General features: G+C 64.3%; 3 protein-coding genes across 3 annotated transcripts in view; 1 reads left to right on the forward strand and 2 right to left on the reverse strand.

Moving 5' to 3' along the window:
- The window catches only part of EMIHUDRAFT_434513 (hypothetical protein), a 3,053-nt gene extending 1,958 nt beyond the window's left edge, over positions 1–1,095 (forward strand). Inside the window, exons 6-8 of the mRNA XM_005782421.1 lie at positions 200–325; positions 461–589; positions 781–1,095. Coding sequence (XP_005782478.1) covers positions 200–325; positions 461–589; positions 781–914 — 389 coding nt within the window. The 3' untranslated portion in view covers positions 915–1,095. The remainder of the gene's footprint in view (positions 1–199; positions 326–460; positions 590–780) is intronic.
- A 4,038-nt stretch (positions 1,096–5,133) lies between these two features.
- On the reverse strand, positions 5,134–5,965 carry EMIHUDRAFT_353018 (hypothetical protein; the record flags this gene model as incomplete). Its single annotated transcript, XM_005782422.1, is given in 3 exon segments — positions 5,134–5,660; positions 5,691–5,770; positions 5,789–5,965. Coding segments are annotated over 3 exon segments (584 nt in total), but the record flags the coding sequence as incomplete, so codon positions are not given.
- A 7,269-nt stretch (positions 5,966–13,234) lies between these two features.
- Positions 13,235–17,583, reverse strand: EMIHUDRAFT_462922 (hypothetical protein; the record flags this gene model as incomplete). The annotated part of the gene is made up of 5 exons (XM_005782423.1): positions 13,235–13,706; positions 14,006–14,214; positions 14,308–14,521; positions 15,317–15,452; positions 16,718–17,583. The coding sequence occupies 5 exons, from the start codon at positions 17,581–17,583 to the stop codon at positions 13,536–13,538; spliced, it is 1,596 nt and encodes a 531-aa protein (XP_005782480.1). The 3' UTR covers positions 13,235–13,535.
- Positions 17,584–23,168: the final 5,585 nt, after the last annotated feature.

Raw genomic sequence — 23,168 nt, forward strand, 5'->3', positions numbered from 1 at the left:
GGGCAGTGGGGGAGGCACGGCAGATCGTAAGTTTGAACGTGCATTGCGTCCTAGAGGACTTGCATTCGTTCCTGCTCACGTGCCCTCGCGCTCTCTCTCCCTCCCTGGCTCCCTGCCTCCCTCCCTCCCTCCCTCCCTCCCTCCCTCCCTCCCTCCCTCCCCACCCCCTCAAGAGCCACAGCTGCCGCCCCCCCCCGCCCCCGCGCAGGCTGCCGCGCGGCACAATGCCCTGGTCGGCTTCGCGCCGCTCACCGCCCCCCTCACGCTGCCGACGATGACGTGCGAGTTTTCGTTCGACGCGCCCGAGACACCCGGCGAGTACAAGGTGGGCGCTGCACCGCCGAGATTGCACGAGATTGCACGAGAGTTTGCCCGAGGCAACCCGCCGCCGCTTGACACGCCCACGACGCGCCCACGACGCGCCCACGACGCGCCCACGGCACCGCACCACCTCCCGCAGGTGATGGTGCATTGCCGCTCGACGGGCTGCGTCGGGGTGGACGTGCGCAAGAAGGTCACCTTCAAGGTCCTCCCCGCCATCTTTGTCAAGCGGCCCGCGCCGGCCGCCACCGCAAAGGCCGAGGAGGCGGTGAGCCCCCCCCCCCCTTCCTCCCCGCCCTTCCTCCCCGCCGCCCTCCCCGTGCTCGCCCCCTCACCCCCACCCGCCACCCCCCACCCCCACCCCACCCCCACCACCACACTGCACCACCCCACCACCACCTCCACCGCCGCCGCCGTCTCCCCGCTGCCGCCTCCGACCCTCCGCCGCCCGCGATGCAGGAGGAGGAGGCGAGGGAGCGCGAGCCGAGGGAAGAGCAGCCGCCGCCGCTCGAGGCGGAGGCGCCGCCGCCGCTGATCGCCGCCGCCTGAGCGGGCTACCCTCGGAGGACTGCTCTGTTTGGCACGGCGTTTGATGCCGCAGCCGTTGCATGTCTGTGCTCTTGCTTTGGGACTCGCTCTTGGAGCATGGAGTCGGAGAGGGGGTGAGGGGGGCGCTGAGAGAGAGGAGAGAGGTGAGACGCGCGGCATTGTGCAATCATTGTCTCAAAAATGGCGTTTGTTGAAAACTATGCATGTATGAATGGGGACGGCTCGATTGGATGAAGATTGAAGTCGGCCAGAGCGCAAGACCTGGAGGTGTGTCTCGGCCGTCGCGCCGCGTCGGCGGCCGGGTCGGGCGCCGCGCGTCGGTCGACGCGGAGCGGCGCGCGATCGACCCGGGAGGGGACCCGCGAGCACGCTTCGTCGGCGCCCGACGAGGGCCCGGTGCGGACACCGTGCGCGCACGAGCAAAGAAAAGAAAGAGAGAAACCTGCATGAAGTGAGGGATGGGACATGGACATGGACATGGACATGGGAGGACAGCACGCCGCCACCGTGCAAGCCCCGCAGAGGTGCGGGCGAGAGGGCGGCCCGAGCCCGAAAGGGCCCGCCCTCGACCTTGCTCTACATGGTAACGGATAAGAAGAGAAACTATGGAACGGGACACGCTGTGGTTGTGTGGTTCAGACGTCCCCCCCCTCGACGCAGTCGAGTGACTCACATGAATAGGGAGGAGAAAGTGTCCCCCACATATCACCACAGACGCAGCACAGGGGCTCCAATCCTGTCCCAGCCTGGGGGCCTCGGCTAGATCTCCAGTGGGGAGTGCGAGGGCTGGATCGACTGCAGCGAGAGTGTGGGTTGTGGACCGTCCCACCAGGGATAGCGTGTGGCATAGATGTTCCCCTGGAAGTAGAGAGGCTGATGTCTCTCGCCCTGCAGGAAGGAGAAACTCAGACGGAAGAGTGAAAACTCCTCCCTGCGGCATGTGCGCAGAACGGCTTGCGCAATGTGCGGCATCGTGTTGAGGGCTCGGGAGGGCAACGACGGCAGCGTTGCCGAGCTTGTACAGGGGCCTCAATCCTGTCCCCGATGGGGTGCGCCTCTCGCCGCGCGCGTCGTCGAGTACGACGAGATGTCCAAGTTTCGCGATGCGTACATGGCCATCGTCGGCGGGCTCCTTTGGCTTGCGAATATGACGCGCGTCGACATCGCCTACTCCGCCTCGCAGCTCGCTCGGTTCATGACCAACCCCGGCCCGTCGCACTTTAAGGCTGCGATTCGTGTCCTCGTCTACTTGCGCGACACCGCTGACCGCGCTCTTGTCATGCGCCCTGATCCCGTCCGTGGCCTCGAGAGCTTTGTCGACTCTAGCTGGGCGACCAAGTTTTCGTGCTCCGGCGGGATGTTCTTCTACTACGGGTGCCTGTTTCATTGGTTCTCCAAGATGCAGCGCTCCGTCACGCTTTCGAGCGCCGAGGCCGAGTTCTTCGGCGCCATGCTCGCCGCCAAGGAAGTTATCTTCATCCGCGAGCTACTGATCGACCTCGGTTTCATCATCGACGCCCCCAGCGTCATCAAGTGCGACTCCAAGTCCGCCGTCGGCATGGCCTTCGACCCCGTCGCATTCAAGAAGACCAAGCACATCCTGCGCGCCGCCGAGTTCCTCCGTGACCTTGTCGCACGCGAGGTCGTCTCTGTCGAGCACCTCCCCGGCGCTGTGATGCTCGCCGACATCCTCACCAAGGCTGCCTCTCGCGCCGTCTTTGTCGAGCTGATCAAGCAGCTCGACACCTTTGCATGATCACGTCAGTTGCGCTCTAGGGGCTGTAGTTAGTCCCCCTTTTCACTGTGTTGTGTCCCTCGCACCCCCGTGCTCTGGCCAGGAGGGGCTGTTCCCGGGGGCATAACTCCCCCACAGCGCAGACGTTCACACTTCCACACCCACAGTGCCCGTCCAAGACTGCCCGTCCAAGACTTGTCTTGTTGGTCCTGGACCTGTCTGTTGTAACTGCTTGATTTTATGTCGTTTCGCTCCATCACGCTCTCGTTCCCCTCGATGCTGGCGTTCGCCGCGCTCCATTGCCTCGCGCGCGCGTCCTCTCTGCCGATGGCATCGTTCACGGATAAGAAGAGAAACTATGCACCGGGACACGCTGTGGTTCAGACGGCCACCACACAGGGATTTTAAGCGCGCACGAGCAGGATTTTGGAAGGACGATACCCCCTGAATCGTAGTTATGCCGTCCACTTTAGAGCTGTGAACGTGAACAGTCAACAGAGTGGTACCAGCACTGTGGGTCGTTGCGGCACGCATGGGGGGCCTCCCGGACGTATGATCCTAGCCCAATACATCCCACGGAGCACATCTCGATTTTTGACAGAATTAAATGCACTGCCCCCGCACGGTACTAATAGTCGTAGTTTTGGTCCCGGTGCCCTTCACGGCACCACACCGCCGCTTGACAGCCCGAGATTAGCCTAGCAGTGAGTGGGCATCGCCTGCCGGTCGGCTGGGCACGAGCCAAGCACTTGGGTGGCCGTCGACCGAGTCCGGGCGGCGCCTGAGGTGGGTGCCACGGCGTCTGCACGAAGGCGTGGCGGGGTGAGGAGCCAGGAGTGGTGAACACCTCCCCGTCGGGCGCGCGACGCGCCGGATGGTCCGCCGAGGCCGCCGCCGCCCCGGCGGCGGCGATGGGGGCGGCGGGGCCGACCCGGCCGGCGTTTGTCGGCTCCACCTACAGAAGAGCAGTCTCTGTGGGTCGACGATACTAACTCGGTAGTAACGCGGAGCGGTGCTGTGCGGCGCCGAGTCGTGCGCGAGGCGACCTCCTGAGGCTACCTGAGCTGGCAATGGATGCCACCAGGACGCACGGCTAGCAGGAGCCAGTCAGGCATGCCCTGCTGTGGAGCAGAGCCGGCTGGCGCACCGGCGATACTAACTCAGCGCGCCGCGAGAGGCGAATCTGGGCGACTTTGGAGGCGCAGTTCTCGAGCTTGCCGTCGACGATTGATGTCGGGTAAATTGTCACTGCCGTCCGGGCAGGTCTTCTCTCAGCAGGCCGAGCGCCGTGGCTTGGCTCGGCTCGCCGCGAACGCCGCGAATTTATCGGACCAAAACTCACGACACCTCGATACTATTCAACAAAGACTACGATCTGGGGGTACTCGAAATTCTTCTTTGATCAGACGCTCTTGCGAGTCCTCCCTTGCGGGTTATCGGCTCCTATCTGCGAGAGTCAGACCAGCGGCACCGAGATCCCGTCGCACCCTACGGACGGTGCGTCGAGAAGGAGACAAACCCACAGAGAACGACGTACAGACAGACCAATTATCATCTGCGTCTGCACTCATCGACGCACGCCCGGGCATTTTGGGTTTGGGGTTGGGCATTTAAGCACTCCTCAAAGATCTGCGCCAGGTTATAGAACTCGGAGCAGTCGACTTGCATACAAGCGCTCTCGCACTCTGTGCTTGAGTCGACGAACAGCTGGCAGACGAACTGTTCCTGCTTCATGTTCACAAAGTTGGACGTCTCGGCCGAGACGTAGCCGGAGTAGTGCACACACGGGTGTCCCTCCCACGCCGTCTCGCCGTCACTGCAGTGCCGGTGTTCCTCCACCTTGAAGACGGAGATGCCCCACGCCTGATCGCCCTGCTCCGGGCCGCACGTCAACGTCGGCTCGAGCAGCGCGATGTTCTTGTGGTCCCATGCGCTCGAGACCAGCGCGTCCGCCTCTGCCGCATCGCCCTCGATGGTCTTCGCGAGGTGGTGAGGGAAATCGGTGAACTTGACCGCCGTCTGCGGGTAGTAGTTGAAGGCGATGTCGGCGATGAAGTGGGCCGCGGTATCGCCCTCCGTCTCGCTCGCCCCGACGTCGCGCTCCTTGATCACGACGTTGAGGTTCGAGCAGAAGCCGGAGGTGGCGATCAGCCAGGCGGGGTCGTCGACCACGTCGGGCACGGGAGAGGGCTTGGGCGCAAAGGCGAGGCCGCGAGCGGTTGGCTTGACGTCGTGAACGGTGTTGGCCTGCGCACGCCAGTCGGCCGGTGCGGCGCGTGAGATTCAGCCTGCCTGTGTGGGTAATTGTGGCAGGGCGGAGCGGTGCCGGCAGGGCAGACGCCGAGAGCGCGGTCACGAGCAGGTCATGCATGTACCCCCAAGCCTCCGAGCGCCGTTTTTCAGAAAAACTAGCAGACCTTGCGCGCACGCGCGCCAAATTTGTTTTTCTGTCTGCAACAACCCCGAGGGGTGAAATGTCTTTGTTGTCTCTGTAACGAAGGGCCCGCCGCTCCGCCTACGCCGTTTTCCAGAAAATAAAAGCCGGAAGAGGGCCGACACCTCAAAGGTCAGAGCGAGAGACGGACACCACAGAGCGAGAGACTGCCCCACGCGTGCTATCTCGCCCCCGTGGTCCTCTCTCCTCTCCTGCCACACTCGCAGTGACATGGTACGCGACGTCATGCTGGAGGGACGAAAGGCGGGGCCGAGCTAGATTGCGACGTAGACTGCTTCCCTCGCCGCCGCCTGGACCAGCGCGCGGTGTCCACGGCGCTCCCGCCGGTCGATGGCGAGCAGCCCTAGCGCGAATGATGCCGGAGCCACAACTATGCCGATCAGAACGACGCCCGCGATCAGGAGACTCAGACTTGGCAGGGAGTGCGAGGCTGGGCGAGGCGCTTGCTGCAGGGCGATTGGCTCACTCTCAACCGCCGCCGTCTCAGCCGTCGTCTCTTCCGAAGCCTCGCCCGACGCCGGCTCGGGCTCCGGGTCCGGAGCAGGATCCCACCAGGGGCCCCACTCGCCTGGCAACGGCGGCGACGGCGGCGACGGCGGCGACGGCGGCGACGGCGGCGACGGCGGCGACGGCGGCGATGCCGACGGAGGCGAAGGAGGCGTGGGCGAAGGAGGCGTCGGAGACGGTGGCAGGTGGTGGGCCTTGTGGGACGGAGGGGACGGAAGTGTCGGCGGCGGAGGCGAGTGCTTGTGGTGCGGCGGCGGTGGCGAGTGATGGCGGTGATGCGCGCTGTGGAGCTCGATCAGGCTCTCTGAGAGCGCTGCCGTAAGCGAGTCGCTCGCCAACGGTGTCGGTGCCGCGTGCGCGAGGGAGAGGATCGCTATCGCCAGCATCGCGAGGGCCCGCGCCAGATTGAACGCAAGCATGCGAGTTTAGGCCGCCGGCAACGAGTGCTGAGTTCGCAATCTCGGCGGTGACGACCCCCAACCCATCCGACCCCTCCCCCGGCGGTGAAACTGCTAGATATCTGACAATACGCTTTTGTACGTTTCAGCTAGATGGAGTAATATCAGGGTTTAGGAGGGGATTTTGTGAACACAACTGCGAACTGGCACCAACTGATAAGCTTTTCAATCAAGGTCTCGGGCTCGGCACAGAATGTGCCTAAGAGCAGTTGCGGGACGAGTACGACATGGGCTTACATTGCCTTTTTGCTCTCTTTGCGGAGAAGTTGTCCTCAGTTGCATTGCAATCCAAAACGCTTCAGGAGATGTGGCTGTGGAGAGGCTTGATACAACCTCCTGCCGCGTGGCCCAGCATTGGAGAGCGATCGACGGCACAGCTGTGAGCACACTACAGCGGCGTCGTAGGTGAATGTGCGGTATGTGGTGTCGAAGAGCATGTCACGCAGGAGGGACGGACTCCGGGTGAACACTGAACTGCGCGCAGCAGGGTGAACTCGCTCTGCTGGTGACGCGCACGTCGCGCCGCCGTCCACGAGAAGCGCTCTTGGGCGAAAGAATTTTTATTTGCTTACTCGAGTAGGCACGGGACTGGCGCGCACTGGCACTAACACTTTGAAAAATAACTCCGCGACTTTTCATTTTTTTGCCGGCGAGATCGCCTCTCTCATGTGTCTCAACGCATACTTACTAGCCTCAAGGACGCTCCGCTCCGACGCTGCACAGGGGTGGCCCCAAGACAGTACAGCAGGGCAGCGAAAGGCTTTAACCCCCCCAAAAGCAGCCCCCCCCCCCCCCCCCCGCCCCCAAACCCACGCGCGCGCCTAGACGTCGTGCTCCGCCGCCGCACCTATTGCTCTCTGCCGTCCTCGCGCGGCGGTCCCACCGGGCCCCGCGCCCTTGCCGCCCGGCCGGGGCTGGAGAGGCTCAGCGCAGCTCTATGCCGCGCTCCTCGCACACGGCCACCAGCTCAGGCTGCTCGTAGTTGTCCACGCGGAGCTCCTGCACGCGAGGAGAGGGGGGGATGAGCATTGGGCGGGGGAAAGTGCGTGTGGCGAGGGGGGGGCGTCTCGCGCCTTCAAGCTCGGGGCGGCCCCCTCCTTGAGGGCGGCGGCCAGTGCCTTGCAGCCCTCGTCGCCAATCTGGTTGCGGTGAGCCAGAGATTCTCGAGCCGCGGATAGACCGTGTGTAGGTACACTCTACACAAGACTCAAGAGGGGGCAATATAGATTCGAAATTTACCCAAAAGACGAACAAGAAATGACGCCCGGGAACTGCAGGAGGTGCACGGTGTGACAGCGCACACAGCTCACCACGGCAGCCTCACCGGCACCAACATCTGGAAGTCGCCGCGGTCAAAGAACTCGGCGCGCACGAGCCGCTCGTCGTCGGCGGCCGCCGGGTCGGCGTGCAAGTAGCAGCCGTGCGGGCACGCGTCGCGCACCGGCGCCGCGCTCCGCAGGAAGGCGGCCGCCCCGTAGGTGAGGGCGGAGCCGCGCAAGTCGACGGACGACTCGACCAGAAAAGAGCGGCACCGACCCGGCTGGCCGTGGGGCTGGCCGTGGGGCTGGCCGTGGGGCTGGCCGTGGGGCTGGCCGAAGGCTGGCTGCCCGTGATCCGGCTGGCCGTGGTCCGGCTGCCCGCCCCCCTCACCGAGCATCAGCGTGGCCGAGCCTCCCGCGCCGACGTGGGGCGCGCAGAGCGGCAGCCAGCGGCCGGAAGCAGCGTCGTGCCACTCGATGCCGACGCGGTGGCCGTAGCGGACGGCGCTGCCGAGCCGCGCGCAGCCAGCCTCTGGCGCAAAGCGGAGCCGCATCGCCGCGCGGGGCGGGCGGGGCGGGCGGGAGGCGCGGGCGAGGCCGTCGGCTCCGAGCTCGAGCGCGCGCTGCGCGGCCGAGAAGCGGAGGAGGAGCGGCTCTCCGTACCTAGGAAGTGTCTCGGAGGTGTCGAGGAAGTGCCTAGGAGGAGGAGGAGGAGGGGCGGCTCTCGTACCGCACGGAGGCGGCGGGCGGGGCGGCGGACGAAGCGGCGGGCGGGGCGGCGGAGAGGGCGGCGAGGAGGGAGCGCTCGAGCAGCGAGGGGGCGCCTTTGGCCGCCGATGCGGCCGCGAGAGCGCGAGGCACCTGCAGCAGCCGATGGGGATGCAGACATCGAGATCCCAGCAGTCGTGAGGATCGGCAGCGGCGGAGGGCGCGGCACCTGGAGCGGCCGCGCCTCCCAGCCGGTGGCGAGGTTGAACGAGACGCGGATGCCGTGCGGCCGCAGCGACCAGCGGCCGCTGCCCGCGTCCCGCGCCTGCGGTGTGTCTTACCCCAGTGTCAGGGTGTGAGTACGGTCTCGTGCGGTGTGTTGAGAGCACCGCGTGAACACGGGGGCTGCGAAGGCAGTGATACGGCGAGATGCAGCGAGATGCAAGCGAGTACGGCGGAATGCAGCTGACCGTGTCCTCTCGAGTGCTAGTCGGACTACAAACGGCCTCTACTTCGGTCTCCGCTTCTAGGGTCTCTGGCCAGCGTCTGCTTGTGGGCCGCCGACGCGGCGTGGATCAGGAGCGGGTGCATCAGCAACACGTCCCCCGCCGCGCCCGTCGCCTCCACCACCTCCGTCTCGCCTACGCCCGCGCAATCTCCAGCGTCATCTCGCAGCCTCGTAACACCTCGAGATCGCCGCGGGGAAGGGCGCGCGCCGCCGAGCCCGCCGCCGCCGCGCGGGCGGGCGGCGGAGCCACTGGCGGCGGCCGCAACCGCCTCCGTGACAAGCTTTCCGAGGCCGCGCCGGGCAGCTGCCGGCGAGTGCGCGTGCAAGTAGCGCGCCACCTGGGTGTGGAAGGAAAAATCTGGGAAAGGTCTGGGAGAGGTCTGGGAGAGGTCTGGGAGAGGTCTGGGAGAGGTCTGGGAGAGGTCTGGGAGAGGTCTGGGAGAGGTCTGGGAGAGGTCTGGGGAGGTGCAGGTAGCGCGCCACCTGGTTGTGCGAGCCGCGCAGCAGCGCTGTCCCGCCTGAGGGACGGTGAGGCAAGGCGAGGTCAGGCTGTCCTCACGGCTATCCCTCGCGACTCCACGTCGAAAGACAGCAGCTGACACGGCATCTCAAAGTGCAAGGCCCAGTGTGTGTGTGTGTGTGTGTGTGTGTGTGTGTGTGTGTGTGTGTGTGTGTGTGTGTGTGTGTGTGTGTGTGTGTGGTGTGTGTGTGTGTGGTGTAGTGTAGTGTAGTGTAGTGTAGTGTAGTGTGTGTGTGTGCATGTCTGTGCGCGCCTCCGCCCGGCAGGATCGGCGTGACGAGCGGGAGGACGACGACCGACCCGAGGCCGTCCACGCGGTCGGGAGGGCCGTCGACGTGCCACCCGCCCTCGCGGGGGTGCGGAGGCTGCCTGAGAAAGAAAAAGCGTCGCGGGCGCGTCGGGACGACGGAGAGCAGACGACAACGAGCGAGGGTGCGGAGGCGAGGGTGGCGGCAGCGGCGGCGGGAGGGAGGGCGGCGGCGGCGAGGGCGGCGAGGCGGGCGCCGGTGGGGAGGGCGGCGGCGATGGTGGAGGCGGTGGTGAGGCTGGGGGTGAGGGCGGACGCTGTACCAAGCGAGGCCGGGGTCGACAGGGAAGCGGAGGTGGATCCAGCCGACGCCGCTCGCCGCGCCGTGCCGCCACCCCCACCGGCGTCGGCCGCCGTGCAGCGCGTCGAGCGCCTCGAGCAGCGCGGGCGACGAGAAGAGAGCGGGCCAGGCCGAGTCGCTCTCCCACCGCGGGATCGGGTGGTCGCCGCCATCCGGCGCGCGCAGCACGGCGCCTCCCTCGTCTCCCCAGGCCGCACCGAGGGCCTCCTCGCCCCACGTCGACGAGGAGCGGACGGCGATGCCGGCACGCGCCAGCGCCGGCTCGACCGCAGCCCACAGGAAGCGCTCGCACTCGGACGCCGGGACGGCGCCGCGCAGGATGACAAAGCCATCGCGCAAGAAGCGGTCCTGCCAGCTGCCGCCGGCAGAGGACCCGGACGAGGCGGATGCCGAGGTCGAGGTGGACGCACCGGACGACTTCGATGCGCCCGCTTCGCTCTCATCGTCGCTGTCGCACAGGTCGACTGTTTCGGCGAGCCGCGCCGTCTTTTGCGGAGGCTCGAGGGCGCTGCCGCAGACCTCGCACGATCTGGCGTGGGGAGCTTCGTTGAGGAAGGTGCAGACAGGGCAGCTCACTGCAGACATGAAAGCACCGCGCTTCGCTGCCCCGCGTCGAGTAAGAATTTAAACAATTACGAGTCAATCACAGCAGACAGGCTCGACACAGGTGCGAACTGGCGCGTGCTAGTACTATCACCGGCACACCACCGGAGCCGCCTAAGCGACTCCGTTAAGAGCGGCAATGCACTTAGCACCGTTGAGTGAGAATTCTTCGAGAGGACCCTCTCTGACACGCACGACAAGGGCGCTGACTGGCGCAGACTAGCACACACGAAAAGAACTAAAAACCTCGAGAGCAGGCACGCGCCTCAAAATAGAACAAAAACCGACAGCCAAAGTCGCGCCCAGAGAGATAGATATTGCGACGATGCAGCTCGCGCTAGACGGCTAGAGTGTGCCTGGTTAGTGACAAAGATCTGCGGCAACAGCCTCCAGGTCCAAAAGAAGAATAAATCGGCATGGTCAGCGACGTACTGGGAGAACAACGAGGAGCGGGATGTCGAGGGCTATGAAATGAGGATGCCGGATGGCATGCATGCCGATACCACAGCTGAATGAAGGGACAGAGGAAGGAGGAAACGACAGGAGGGAGAACGACGAGAGTAGGACGACCGCGAGGTGGGAGAGAGAGAGAGAGGTGGCATGAGGGTTGCAGCGAGAATCGGCGAGGGACTGAGAAGGGAGATAGAAAGAGGCAGACGACCAAGGGTTAGGGTGGGCGAGGGCTAACACCACACTCCTCTCCTTAAAATCCCTGTGTGGTGGCGGCGTGCCGTCCTCCCATCCCTCCCTTGGGTTGCCTGTTTTCTTTCTTTCTTTTAGAGATATTGCACGCACCGAACACAACAAACACGGGCCGAAGTGCACCTCCTCCAAATGTCGGCGAGATATCGCAAAGTTGAGCCACCCCTCGAGTTTTTTCGTCGGCCGAACAGCATCGCCGAAGTTGCTTTAGAACCGGTGTGACCCGGCGCGCTGCCGCGTGAGTTGCCGCATGGGCTTCACGTTTGGCAGCCCGGGACATGACGCAAGGAGCGTCACCGTCCGCATTGAGAAGCTTTCGATTCTTGGTGAGCCAGCCGCAAGGGAGGTGGGAGGCATGGAGGCGTGGATCGAGGTGGAGATGCCCGGACTCAATCATCTGCTCACCACCCCACGCGTGCAAGCAACAGCGGGCGAGTTTGTGTTTGCGTGTGTGCTCGAAGCGCATATTGGGCTTGCAGCGGAGGCCAAGCTCCGCGAGGCGCTCGCCAGCCGAGACGAGGAAGACGCCGACGTGACCTTCACGCTGCGTGCACTTGGACCACGCAAGAAGGCGAAAGAGGTTGCGAGCGGCTACTTCAACCTCCACCAGACGCTCAAGCATGGCCAAGACTTGAGCGGCCAGATTCAGCTCGACGGACGAGACGACGGGCCGTTCGGATCCCTGGCAGTCTCGCTCACGGTGCTCGAGGTATTGCGCCTGTGCCAGCCAAGCACCGACCCATCCGAACCGCCAGAAGCCGTCGCGGACACCGCTGGCGAAGAGGAAGAAGCCGCCCCGGACAGCAGCACCGGCGATGCGCATCCCCGCCAGCACGCGGACAATGGGCCGATGCCGCTCTGCGATCCACGTCCGGCGCCGAGTACGCCAGAGGCGGCCCCCTGCGCCAACGCTAGCTTTGCAACGCCAGGCAAGGAGCACATCGCCTCCAAGGAGGGGGGGGCTGGTGTGGACATCTCCGAGAGCGAGACCATTGCCCGCGCTCGCCGCCTAGGCATCAACTTGGACGTCGCGGGCGTCGCAGCGACCGAGCCTGCGGTTGGATTCGTGGGCCCCGCCGTTGCTGCTGCCGCCGCCGCTCCACTCAACACCACGCTTTCCCCTGCCGGAGGCTACACTTGCGATCCAGAGTCGACGGCTCAGCTTGATGAGGCGACCGAGGCACTGCTCCGCGAGATGCTGTCAGAGAGGCGCGAGGCGCAGCGTGCACGGGACTACGCCCGGGCAGATCTGCTGCGCGAGAAGATGAGGGATTTTGGAGTGCGGGTTCAAGACCGAACGGAAACGTACTTTGTCGAGCCGCGCAAAAGCGCTGGGGATGGCGGCGAGACGCCGTCGTCTAGCAGCCACGGCTACGTACGAGGGGACGCCGGAGCCGTGAGTTTCTCGGAGGAAGAGCAGCTGACAATTGACCGGCTTCTATTGGAGCGGGTGCGATCACCAAAGCTAGTAGTTTCGCACCAACTCCTTTTCTCGCCACCATGCGCCCAATCCAAAGAGGCTTTCGTGTTCCCAAAGAGGCTGTCGTGTCGCAGGTCGGAGCGCGGCAGCGACGCGCCTTTGTCGACGCCGACCGCCTCAGAGACGAATTGGGCGCGCTGGGGGTGAGCATCGACGACTCGGCTCGCACCTTCACTGTCGGCACTGTCGGCGGCGGCAGCATGCGTGCCGATGGAAGACCCGGGTGGTCTATCCACACGCCGATGCCACCCGTGCGGCTGAGCGCGCCTCCAGCCAAGGAAGAAACGACTAGCAGGCACGGCTACACACGCGAGGAGGCCGAGAGCATCGACGAGACGGAGCTAGACGCTGCGGCGCAACGCGCACTTGACGGCCTGCTGGAGACGCGGCGAGTTGCACAACGAAGCCGCGACTACGGGTTTGCGGATCAGCTTCGAGACGAGCTCGCCAAAATTGGTGTCGTCGTCAACGACCGGATGCGCAGCTACTCCCTCGAGATGGCAAGCGAGGAGGCGGGCGAGATGCTCTCGTGGCTGGAGCGACGGTGGGCCTCAGGTCGCCCGAGGGAATAGTCGTAGACGTGACGTCGAGAGACAGTACGGGTGAGATTCGCTAGCACTCTACCTGACCTCATTCCTTCTCGATTGAGAGAGAAGGGACCCGACGACAAGTCGCGATCCGCTAACAACATACCTAAAACCAACGACAAGAGCGTGTTCTGTAGCAGCATAATGTGCAAGAGGAGTGGAGAAGATGAAGATTGCATGCAGCAAGGAGCAGCGCGCCGTACATGACGAGTGGCCGATCGCCGAAGCTGTGGATGCGGTCATACGCCGATGGGAAGACTCCGTACACGAGTGTCTACAGTAAAGTACAGTGCCGCCAACACCGATATAACACAGGTAGTCCGCAGGGCGTACTAGGATCTAGGTGTGGAAGTAGAGAAGAGAGAGGAGAGGTTGATTGCTCACACTCTCACTGCTTCAGGTACACGTCCGAAGGCAGTGGACAAATCAACATGCATGTGTGCAAAGAAAATGGGTGTCGAGCGTCGCTGCCCCGCCGACTGCGGCGGTGTCGAGCAGCGCAGCGCCGACCCTCGCTGATTCGCACACACGGGCTTCAGCCGGCCAAGTACGACCACTTCATGAGCAGCTCCGGCGTAAAATCGCCAGCAGCCAGCGTCGCGACGGGCGACCCACGCACGAAGAGGACGCACACGGGCAACGACTGCAGCGGCTGGCCCTGAGAGCGAGTCCACTGCCAGAGGCGGCCGCAACTTGAGATGGGCGCCTGTGTCGGAGGGACGCTGGACGAGATCGGGGCTTCGGAGGCAAACGCTCGCGGGGCATGGGGCGTGGGGGCGCCTTGACAACTCTCAGCCCGCCGCTGCGGCGCGACGACTCGATGAACATGCCCTCGAGAAGAGCGCTGCCGCGAGAGCCTACCGACACACGCTGCGCTCGCCTCAGTGCAAGGGGCGGCCAGATCGCTCTCGCGGCCACACAGACACGCCGCGCGCCGTCCGAGAAGAGGACGATCGCCGGGCTGGAGGAGCGGTGGATGAGCGACGAGAGGCACGCGTCGCTCACCTCCTCGAGCAGCTCCTCCTCTACCACCTCTTCCAGCTGCTGCTGCTGCCGCCGCTGCTCCACCTCCCACTGCTGCTGCCGCTGCCGCTGCTCCATCTCCCACTGCTGCTGCTGCTGCTGCTGCCGCTGCTGCTGCTGCTGCTGCTGCTCCGGCGTCGAGAGGCTGAAGCCCTCTGCGAGACCGCCGTCCTCCGCTTGAGTGAGACCGCCTGCAAACCCCCCGCCCCAAGCCGCTCGGTTGGCTGGCGCCCGCGCGACTGGCTGGAGCGGCTCTCTGCCTGCCAGCTCCCGCGGAGGGACACCTGCGAGAAACGGCGGCGGCGGCAGCGGCGCGGGCGCTGGCATCGGCACGAGCGGCACGGGGAGCGGCAAGGGAGGCGGGAAGTTCAGTTGCGGCGGTGGCGGAGGCGGCGGAGGCGGTGGCGGCGCAGGCGGTGGCGGCAGGGAAGGGGGCGGGAGAGTGGGCAGATTGGTGATGGCGGCAGGGGCGGGACTTGGCAGCGGCGGTGGCAGCGGCTGAGGCGGGCTTGGCAATGTGGGTGAGGACGGTGGCTGCAACTGCAGCGGCGGTGGCGGCTGCAGTGGCGACGGTGGCGGCTGCAGTGGCGGCGGTGGCGGCTGAGGCGGTTGCGGCGGCTGCGGCGGTGGCGGCGGCGGCTGCGCCGGCGGTGGCGAAAGAGGAGAAGAAGGTGGAGGCGAGAGGGCGGCGGGTCTAATTGCCGTGGCCGAGAGCGTGGCAGTGGCGAGGGCGGCAGTGGCGAGCGCGGTGGGAGCGAGAGCGGCCACTGCGAAGGCAGCGTTGGCGAATTCTCCCGCAGTGTGGTTCATCCGCAGGCGTTGCAAACGGCTGTGCGCGGAGTCAACAGCGACCCGAGCGTCAATCAACGTTCTCTCGAGAGACTCGTGCTCGGAGAGTGCATTGTCGAGCCGCTCAGCGAATGCCCCTGAACGGACTGGCGCGGCGGGCTGATCGGGCGTTGTATTTGCGCGTCCAATCCCAGGCCAAGGCACGCGTGGCCATGGCAGCCGCATCCGACAACCCTGGGCCCGCCACCAGAAACAAAGAATTTTGGCACGCTCGCTCGCACAACACTGGGCACGGGACTGGCGCGCACTGGCACTAACACAGGTACACCACGGGAGCCGCCTAAGCGACTCCTGCGAGGGCGGCGAGGCACTTAGCTCCGTGCACCCGCCCACCCCCGCCACAGGCAAGCTCATTCACGACCTGCTCTGCGATGGCCGTGTGTGAAGAACGACTGAGATGCGCTGCTTCTGCAGCCCCAGCCAGCTCATGGTGGTCCAAGTCACCTCATCGAGGTACTGGGCCCGCGTCAGCTTGTTCTGTAGCACGTCCGCCGCCTTCCGGAGGATCTCACGGACCCCCTTTCCGAACCCGCCGAACGATTCGAACAGCAGCAGCTGCACTTCGACGCCCTTGTCTTCCCTGGCGTAGCGATACTCGCCGCCATAGGACGGTATGCGGCGATCGCCGCCCACTACCCTGCCCCCCCTGGTATGCCAGCGCCCAGTCCCTTGCCCTCTCTCGCCCTTGCTCTTCCTCTCCCCCTCCATGCCGCCCCAGAAACAAAGATTTTGGTCGGAAATTTCTCTCACAGCAGACAGGCTCGACACAAGTGCGAACTGGCGCGTGCTAGCACAATCACAGGCACACCACCGGAGCCGCCTAAGCGACTCCGCTAAGAACGGCAATGCACTCCGCACCATGCACAATGCCGCTCTCCCCGCACGCTAGTCGCTACTCGCTAGCTCGTTCACCGTCGAAAGAAAGAATTTTATAACCAAACTCCCTCGCACGACACTAGGCACGGGACTGGCGCGCAGAAAGAAAGAATGTTGGGCATCAGAGAGAATCAAGCCTGTCTCACACAGCACACTGGCACGACAAGGGCGCGGACTGGCGCGGACTGGCACTGTGGCACACACACCGGCTCCAGAAAGAAAGACAAAATACAAGCCTCTCTCACGAAAGAAAGAAAGAGAGCGCGGCCCTGGATGTGAGGTTGATGACTGCACTCCAAGTGCTCCAAGTGCGGCCTCCAAACGGGGGATGGGGGAGGAGGACAGGGTCCACACCTGCACGAGCAGGATTTTGGAAGGACGATCAGGGGCACAGGTGGGGCTCTCCTGCTCCTGACAAGGGACACGACAGGCTCGCAGCGCGGTGCACGGTGGACTCCCAACTCCACTGGCGGTCTCATCTCAGTCTAGCGACCTGCCTCCAGCTTCGACCTGTGCAGCAAGTATTCCAGCCGATGGGTTCGATTTTCTTTTTTCGCGTCATTTTCTTTTTTGCACTCAGCCCGTGAGAGTTATGTCAAATCCCTTTTTGGTGAGTTACCCCCCTTCTCCTTTGCGTTCTGGCGTGTTCACCCATACGATGATAACGTGTCGTTGGTCTGACTCTGTGTGTTCTTCGCCACCTTACTTACTTACTTACTGCCCCTGCCAGAGGGTTCGATGTGTGTAGATTCTTTCCCCCATCTAGAGCCGTATTGCAAGTGCCCATCATCTTCTTCCTTCTCCTCTCACCCGCCCCATCTCGAGCACACCACCCGAGTCCGGCTCGGCAAGGACCGGAACAGCTCCCACCAGTACTTTGCAAATCGGCTGTGCGACGCCTGGCACGCGTGACGGCCGGCCAGGGCCCAACGCCGAGACCCAACCATGACTGAGCGCGGGAGCGGGCACCTACCGGCGGCGGCGGCGCTCTCGTTGCACGAGGCGCCGAGCTGCAGCGGCAGCGTGTTGAGGAACGAGTGGTAGGCGTCGAGCTGGCTGAAGCGGGCGGGCTGGTCGCCACTGTCGCCGCCACCACCTGCCACCGCCCACCCACAGCTGTAGGGGTCAATCGAGGTGAGGTTGAGCGGCGCCCAGTTGTGCTGGAAGGCGGCATTGAGCGGCACCTGGTCGCCTCCGGGGTGCGAGCAGCGCGAGAGGTTGCCCTCAAAGGGCACGGCTGCCCCTTGGTTGAACGCGGCCACCCTGCGCCCCCACTGTGAGGGCGGCGTGCCGACGAGCCGTGCCGACATGTTTGAGGCCGCCTCTAGCCGAGCCGCCGAGGCGGCCGCCGGCCTCAGCAGTAGGAGCCCTCCGTTGAAGCAGAGTAGGCCCGTCTTTGCGTTGACTTCGCCCAACGCCCGAAGCTCGCCTGGCTCGCTCCACGCCCGCTCGAACGACGCCCGCCGCAGCTCGATCCGCTCAGCGCTGCCGGTGAGGAGCGGCAGGTGGTCGGTGTCAAAGTACATGACCCGCGCAAACGGGAGAGACCAGAGCGGGTTCTTGTTGTTGAGCCCGTCTAGAGGCGTCCTCCACCGGTGCAGCCGCCACAGCTTGCCATGTGTGAGAATGCCGAGCTCTTCTCTCCCCAGGTTGTGGACGATTGCCGTTCGGGGCCTCCGCGGATCAAGCCGCTCGAGCGCTTTGCCAAGCACTGCAGCGGCGCATGCAGCCTGCCGCACCCGCCTTGCGCTCGCTGGGTAGTACCCTCCGTCCACTCGGCGCTTCTCAGCAAGGGCAAAGATGATGGCGGCATACGACTGCCCCTCCACTGACATGGAGAGAAAGGCAGAGTTCGGCGCGCTTTCTTGACATGGACGCGCGAGTTTTGGTCGGTGAGCGTGTTCTCACTCACAGCCTTGTTATTTCTGTGATCTGTGATCTGTAAGGGTCCGCCCGCAGGCGCATTTTATATACCGAGGCGGTGCCCGGTGCCGAACCTGTCGGACCTTAAGAAAGCATTGTAGATCCCTGGGCGAGGGTGGTGGCGTCCCCGTCGGGAGGGGCTGTCTGGGGGGCGCCCTCCCACCGTCACCTCACCAGCGTCCCGGTGAGTACGGCGATCAGAGCTCCCCCGTTCGTCAGACTTCCCCGTTGGAGGTAGGCCGCTCGTCTAGCCAATCAGCCTTAAGCGAGCGGCCTGGCCGTTGGAATGGCCGAGGTCGGTGGACTTGCGTCCTCGCATCGGTCGTGGTTACAAGCGGCGTTATGAGCAAACAAGTTATTGAGAAGAAAATACCTTTCTCAGTGCCCGGACTGTGAACACGGCACTTGGTTGAGCCCCCTCTCCCTCCCCCAGAGACCGGCGCTGAGGGAGGGTGTAGAGGATGTAGAGTGTAGAGCGCTGTAGAGCTGTAGAGATGTAGAGCGCTCTGGAGCGCTGTATATCATACTGTAGAGCGCTGTAGAGCTGTAGAGCTCTACATCCGCCGCGGGACGAACTGCGTGCGTTGTAGAGCGATGTAGAGGCGCTCTACAACGTGAAATCTCTACAACAAACTCTACATCAAAAGCGGCGAACGAGGCACGGTCGCTCTCCGACATGAGGCGCGTTGCACTCGCCAGTGCTGCCCTGGCCTTCTGTCTGCCCGCCCAATGGGTGGGAGGTGCCTCTGCTGCTGTGGCATGCCTCACGGCTGCGACTGGCCGGCGCCTCGGCGCGTCAGCTCAGCTCGGCGTAGCGATAGTGGCCAGCGCAACTCGCCTGGACTCAACGCTCAGCCAGGAGCTCCCGCACGCGCTGGCGCGAGTCATGGCGCATGCAACGCGTCTGAATGCTCGCCTCGCCTTGCGCAAATGCGACCGTCCTCGCCGCCGACAGTCCACCGCCTGCTAAAGAAGCACTGCGACGAATGCGGCACCGGCGACGCAAGGCAGGCTGGTGATGACGCAGTTATGGGGTGTTGTGTGCCATCAGAGTGACTCTCTGTGTGTCAGGGATAGTCAGGGCCGTCCATCAGAGCTCCAGTAAGCTCGGAGACACCCCATTAGTGCGACTCGACCTCTTTGAGTCACTGCCTTCCCGGCGGGTTGGCTGTAGAGCCTCTACAACAAACTCTACAACAAAATCGCGCTCTACATCGCTCTACAACGCACGCAGTTCGTCCCGTGCCCGATGTAGAGCTCTACAGCTCTACAGCGCTCCAGAGCGCTCTACATCTCTACAGCTCTACAGCGCTCTACACTCTACATCCTCTACACCCTCCCTCAGGACCGGCGACGACCGTCCCACAGAAAATTGCGACGTTCGAGGGTTTACAATCAGCTTAACAATAAATAGCTATACATCGTACGCGGATGCCTCTCAAGCCATCCCTGAAAAGCGCCCTTGTCCCAGCGTAGTCTCTACCCCGACTTGGGCGAGCCGCTCCCTGTCGCGGCGCGCGCGTTTCAGGTGATCCGGCCCGACCACGAGGTCCAGCGCGCGGAGCGGCGCGAGGACGGGCGTCAGCTTTGCGTTGGCGAGCTCTGGCAGACCGCCGAAGGCGCGCGCCCGTCCCGTCTCGTCGACGATGCGCGCGCTGACAGTCGACGCCTCGCCGCGGCAGAGCAGCTCCGGGATCTCGCCCACGAGCAACGGCAGGACGGCGCCGACTGCGGCCCTGACAAACGCATCGGAGAAGCCGACGCCAAAGACGTGGAGCTGCGAGATGCTCCACGGCTGCACGCCCAGGCTGCCCTCGCACCGGCCGATGGCGCCGCCGTCCACATCCATCCCGAGGAAGCCACGCAGAGTGGCGTTGCCGGCTCCGTTGGCGATGTGGAGCGGCCCGCCCAGCGGCAGCCTCTGACTGACGGTAAAGTTGAAGGAGACCTGCGCCTCGATCCCCGCGACGATAAAGTAGAGGTGATCGGGCAGGCGCACGTTGGCCACCTTGGTGGTAAGGGGCTGCCTCTCGTACCACTCCCTGTCGTTCCGGCAAAGAGCATGCGTCACCTCGCCGGGGACGAGGCTCGTGATACCAAGGTTTGAAAAGTCGACTACGGGGCCTCCGAGATTGGTCTCTGCGCGCAGCCAGCCGTTTGTGAAGAGCCGCGCGGGCAGAGGCCTCCCGCTGCCGTCTGCCGGCAGAATGCTGCTCACGGCGCTGGCCATGAGGTCGTTGACAACGGGAGCCACCGTGCTGGTCAGCAGCCAATTCTGGTCACAGTCCGGCGGGTAGCCGATGCGCTCCGCAGGCAAGCGCCACCCTTCGGGAGAGGCGAGCGCGGTGGACATGGGCACGGTCGGCGCCGCTCCTCGACGGCGAGACTGCTTGCTCCTCGTCGCCAGCTGGCCGAGGCGCGTGGCGTGATGTGCGCCGCAAGCAGAGCAGGCGGAATGGGCCGACGCCAAACGGCCCGCTAATGGGTACATCGCACGGCGGTTGCGAAGGCGGCGACGGTGGCGAGTGCGGTGGCGGGCGAGGAGGCTGCAGTGGACGCGGCGGAGACGCCGTCGACCATAGCCAAGCGTTTTCGGGCACCTCTGGCGAGAGCCTGTTTCGATAACAGATCGTGCTCGCGAGCAGTAATGCCCACAGTGATGCGGATAGCAAGAGCGCAACAGCCTGCGATCCATGAACAGTTCTGGCGCGCGTGGTCAGCATGGAAAACTCGCTCCCTCCCCGCACAGGCTAACCTCGTGTACATCCAGAAGGCTGTGCTGGCTCCTTCACAGCCTTGTTATGAGAAGAAAATACTATGGCGCTGTGCGCTGGTTCACAGCAGAAGAGAACAACGCGTCAGAGGAGGAAGTGACAAGGGAGAGAACGACGAGGGTGGGACGACCGCGAGGTGGCATGAAGGTTGCAGCGAGAATCGGCGAGAGACTGCGAAGAGAGATAGGAAGAGGCAGACTCCCTAGGGTGCACATCCAGGTTCCGGCTCCTACCCAGATAGGGGGTCTGTAACATGACTCGCACCAAAACGCCCTACCTACCTACCTATTGCGGGCGCCAATCGCCAGGCTCCGTGCCCCACCTACCTACCTATTCCCAGGCCGCGCAGCGAAGCGAAAAAATACGCGTTAGCCTCTGTGAATAGGCTCCCAGCGCCCGCCGCGCGCCGGCTTGTACCGCGGTGCGCGCCGCTCGCGAGCCCGCCAGAGCATGGCCTACTGGGCTCTCGAGGCGTTGGACGGCTCCAAAACGGCACTCTCTTCCCTCGACAGAGTCGAGGGCACGGACCCTCCCGCGAGCGAAGCGTTTTTTTTACTTCCCCCCCCCCACCACCACCACCACCACCACCACCACCTACCTACCTATTGCGGGGCCCTCTGGGGCGGTCAAAACCGGACCTACCTACCTATTGCATAGGGTCTAACCGTGGAGAACAGACCCCCTATCTGGGTAGGAGCCGGAACCCAGGATGGCTGTGCTGGCTCCTTCACAGCATCTTCGCCCCCGCCGCCCTTGCTCCCTCCGCCGCCCCCGCTGGTGAAACCCGTGCCCACCCAGCCTCCAGCGACGTGTTGGTACTGGCTCCCAACCGGCTGTCCCTGCTTGGAGGGCAGCAGATGCCACACCAGGCTCGGAGAGGGGCATGGGCAGGCCCCATTGCCGTATTGGCAGCAGGACGCGTGGGGCAAGGGGAATCAGGCCCCGAACGCCGCGGTGTGCGAGACGCGAAGGCATGACAAAATGCTCTGGTGCGGTGTGAGCGATGTCCTATGGCACTGGGTGGACTTGATGCCGCCGCCACCAACAAGCCCGCCGTCTGCCTCGCCGTCAACTCCTCCGCCGAGCCCGCTGCCGCATTCTCCTCCACCGGCGTCGCCTCCATCACCTCCTGTTAGCCCAGGAAGCTCGCCGAGCCCTTCCCTCAGCGCCTTTAGCACCCGCGTGACGTCTGCTGGCACACCGGCCCACTCCTCCACTTTCCATTGCACCTCATTCACAACACTCATGAAATACGTGCCTAGGTCAATATAGCCCCTCACACACATCTTCCTTTCTATCATGCACTCCTCCGCATGCAACCTTGCCGTGAGCGTCTGCGCAGGCGCATTCATCCCCTTGGTGAAGCCGCTCTGCGAGCCCGGCACCGTGTGTGCCGCCGCTCGGTCGTATTCAGGCAGTAGCATGCGCATCAGCCCCTTCATTGATTGCGGTTGTACCCAAAGGTCCCGCCTCCTCTCGAGCTCCTTCGGATCCTCCCCCGGCTTCATTGCCATCATAGCAATCCAATCGTTCCACACCTTTGGATACTGCTCCTCCCGCACAATCTCCTGCAGCAACCTCCAGTACTCCCGTTGCACTCCCCTTGGTGCAATTCGGATCAGGTACCCATCTAGTTTGTCGCTGCCTATCGCCTTTCCCTTCTTGAATTTCCTGATCGCCGCCTCGCACGCCGACCACTTTAGCACATCGTCCACGAGCCGCCCCGTCCCCTCCACCCCCAAGGGCTGGTCCTCTGCCCCGGCTGGTTTTGTCATTGCTAGGAGCGCCTCAACCGCCGCCATGTCCGCCTCTCTTCGTGCGTTGATCTCCTTCCCCCTCCTCGCCGCGGCGTCGCGGACTTCGTCCCCTCGTACCACGTGCCTTTGCCAGACCCGCTCTCCCGTCCTCTGGCAGGTTACCCACTCCCCTCCCTCATACATCGCAACCAGCTCCCCCCCGCCCGCTCTTCTGCCCATCTCCTTATTCAGAATCTCGAAGACTCTCCTAGCATTGTTGCCGCTGTTCTCTGTCGCAACCTCCTGCATCACCTCTGTGAGTTTCTCCCCCCCAGTCCGCGGGCACAGGAGGAACTCCTGCTCAGCGTCGCGTCGTTCGCGCTCACAGACCTCCAATGCTCTCGCGCGCCTCTCTCTATTCGCCAGCTGTGGCTGAGCCTCGAGGGCCTCCCATAGGTGTGCCAGGTTTGGTTCCCTCCAAAAGCCCCCTCCCTCCCATTCCCTCCTGTATCCATCGCTCATCGTGCCGCTCCATTTCTTGACCTCGTGCCGTATCCTGTACCACTTCGCCACTTTCCATCTCAGCCGCTCTCTCTTGGACTTAGGTGGCGGCCCTCGGCCGCCCGCCCCCTCGGCCGCCTCCCCGCCTCCCGTGGGCCGCTCCTCCCTGTCCGGCTCGTCGTCATCTTTTGCCCTCCCGGCCGCGACCACCGCCCTAGCGTGTCGTGTGAGCACCCTCGACAGCCTCTCCAGCCGTTCGGAGACGCTCAGCTGCTTCTCCGTATCGGCCTCCACCTCGTCATCGAACACCTCCTGCACTGTCTTTGTGAATTTCTCCTCCGCCTCCCGATCCATGCATGTGCTCACCCCCCGCTCCCGAAACTCGCGAGGCCCTCCCACGCCACCCACTCCTCCAAAGAATTCCACCGCCACCGCCCTGTGGTCGTCCCCACACACCCCCGGCATTGTGCTCGTGCGCCCCATGCA

Source organism: Emiliania huxleyi (genome assembly GCF_000372725.1).
Source record: "Emiliania huxleyi CCMP1516 chromosome Unknown EMIHUscaffold_19, whole genome shotgun sequence".
Taxonomy (NCBI): Eukaryota; Haptophyta; order Isochrysidales; family Noelaerhabdaceae; genus Emiliania; species Emiliania huxleyi.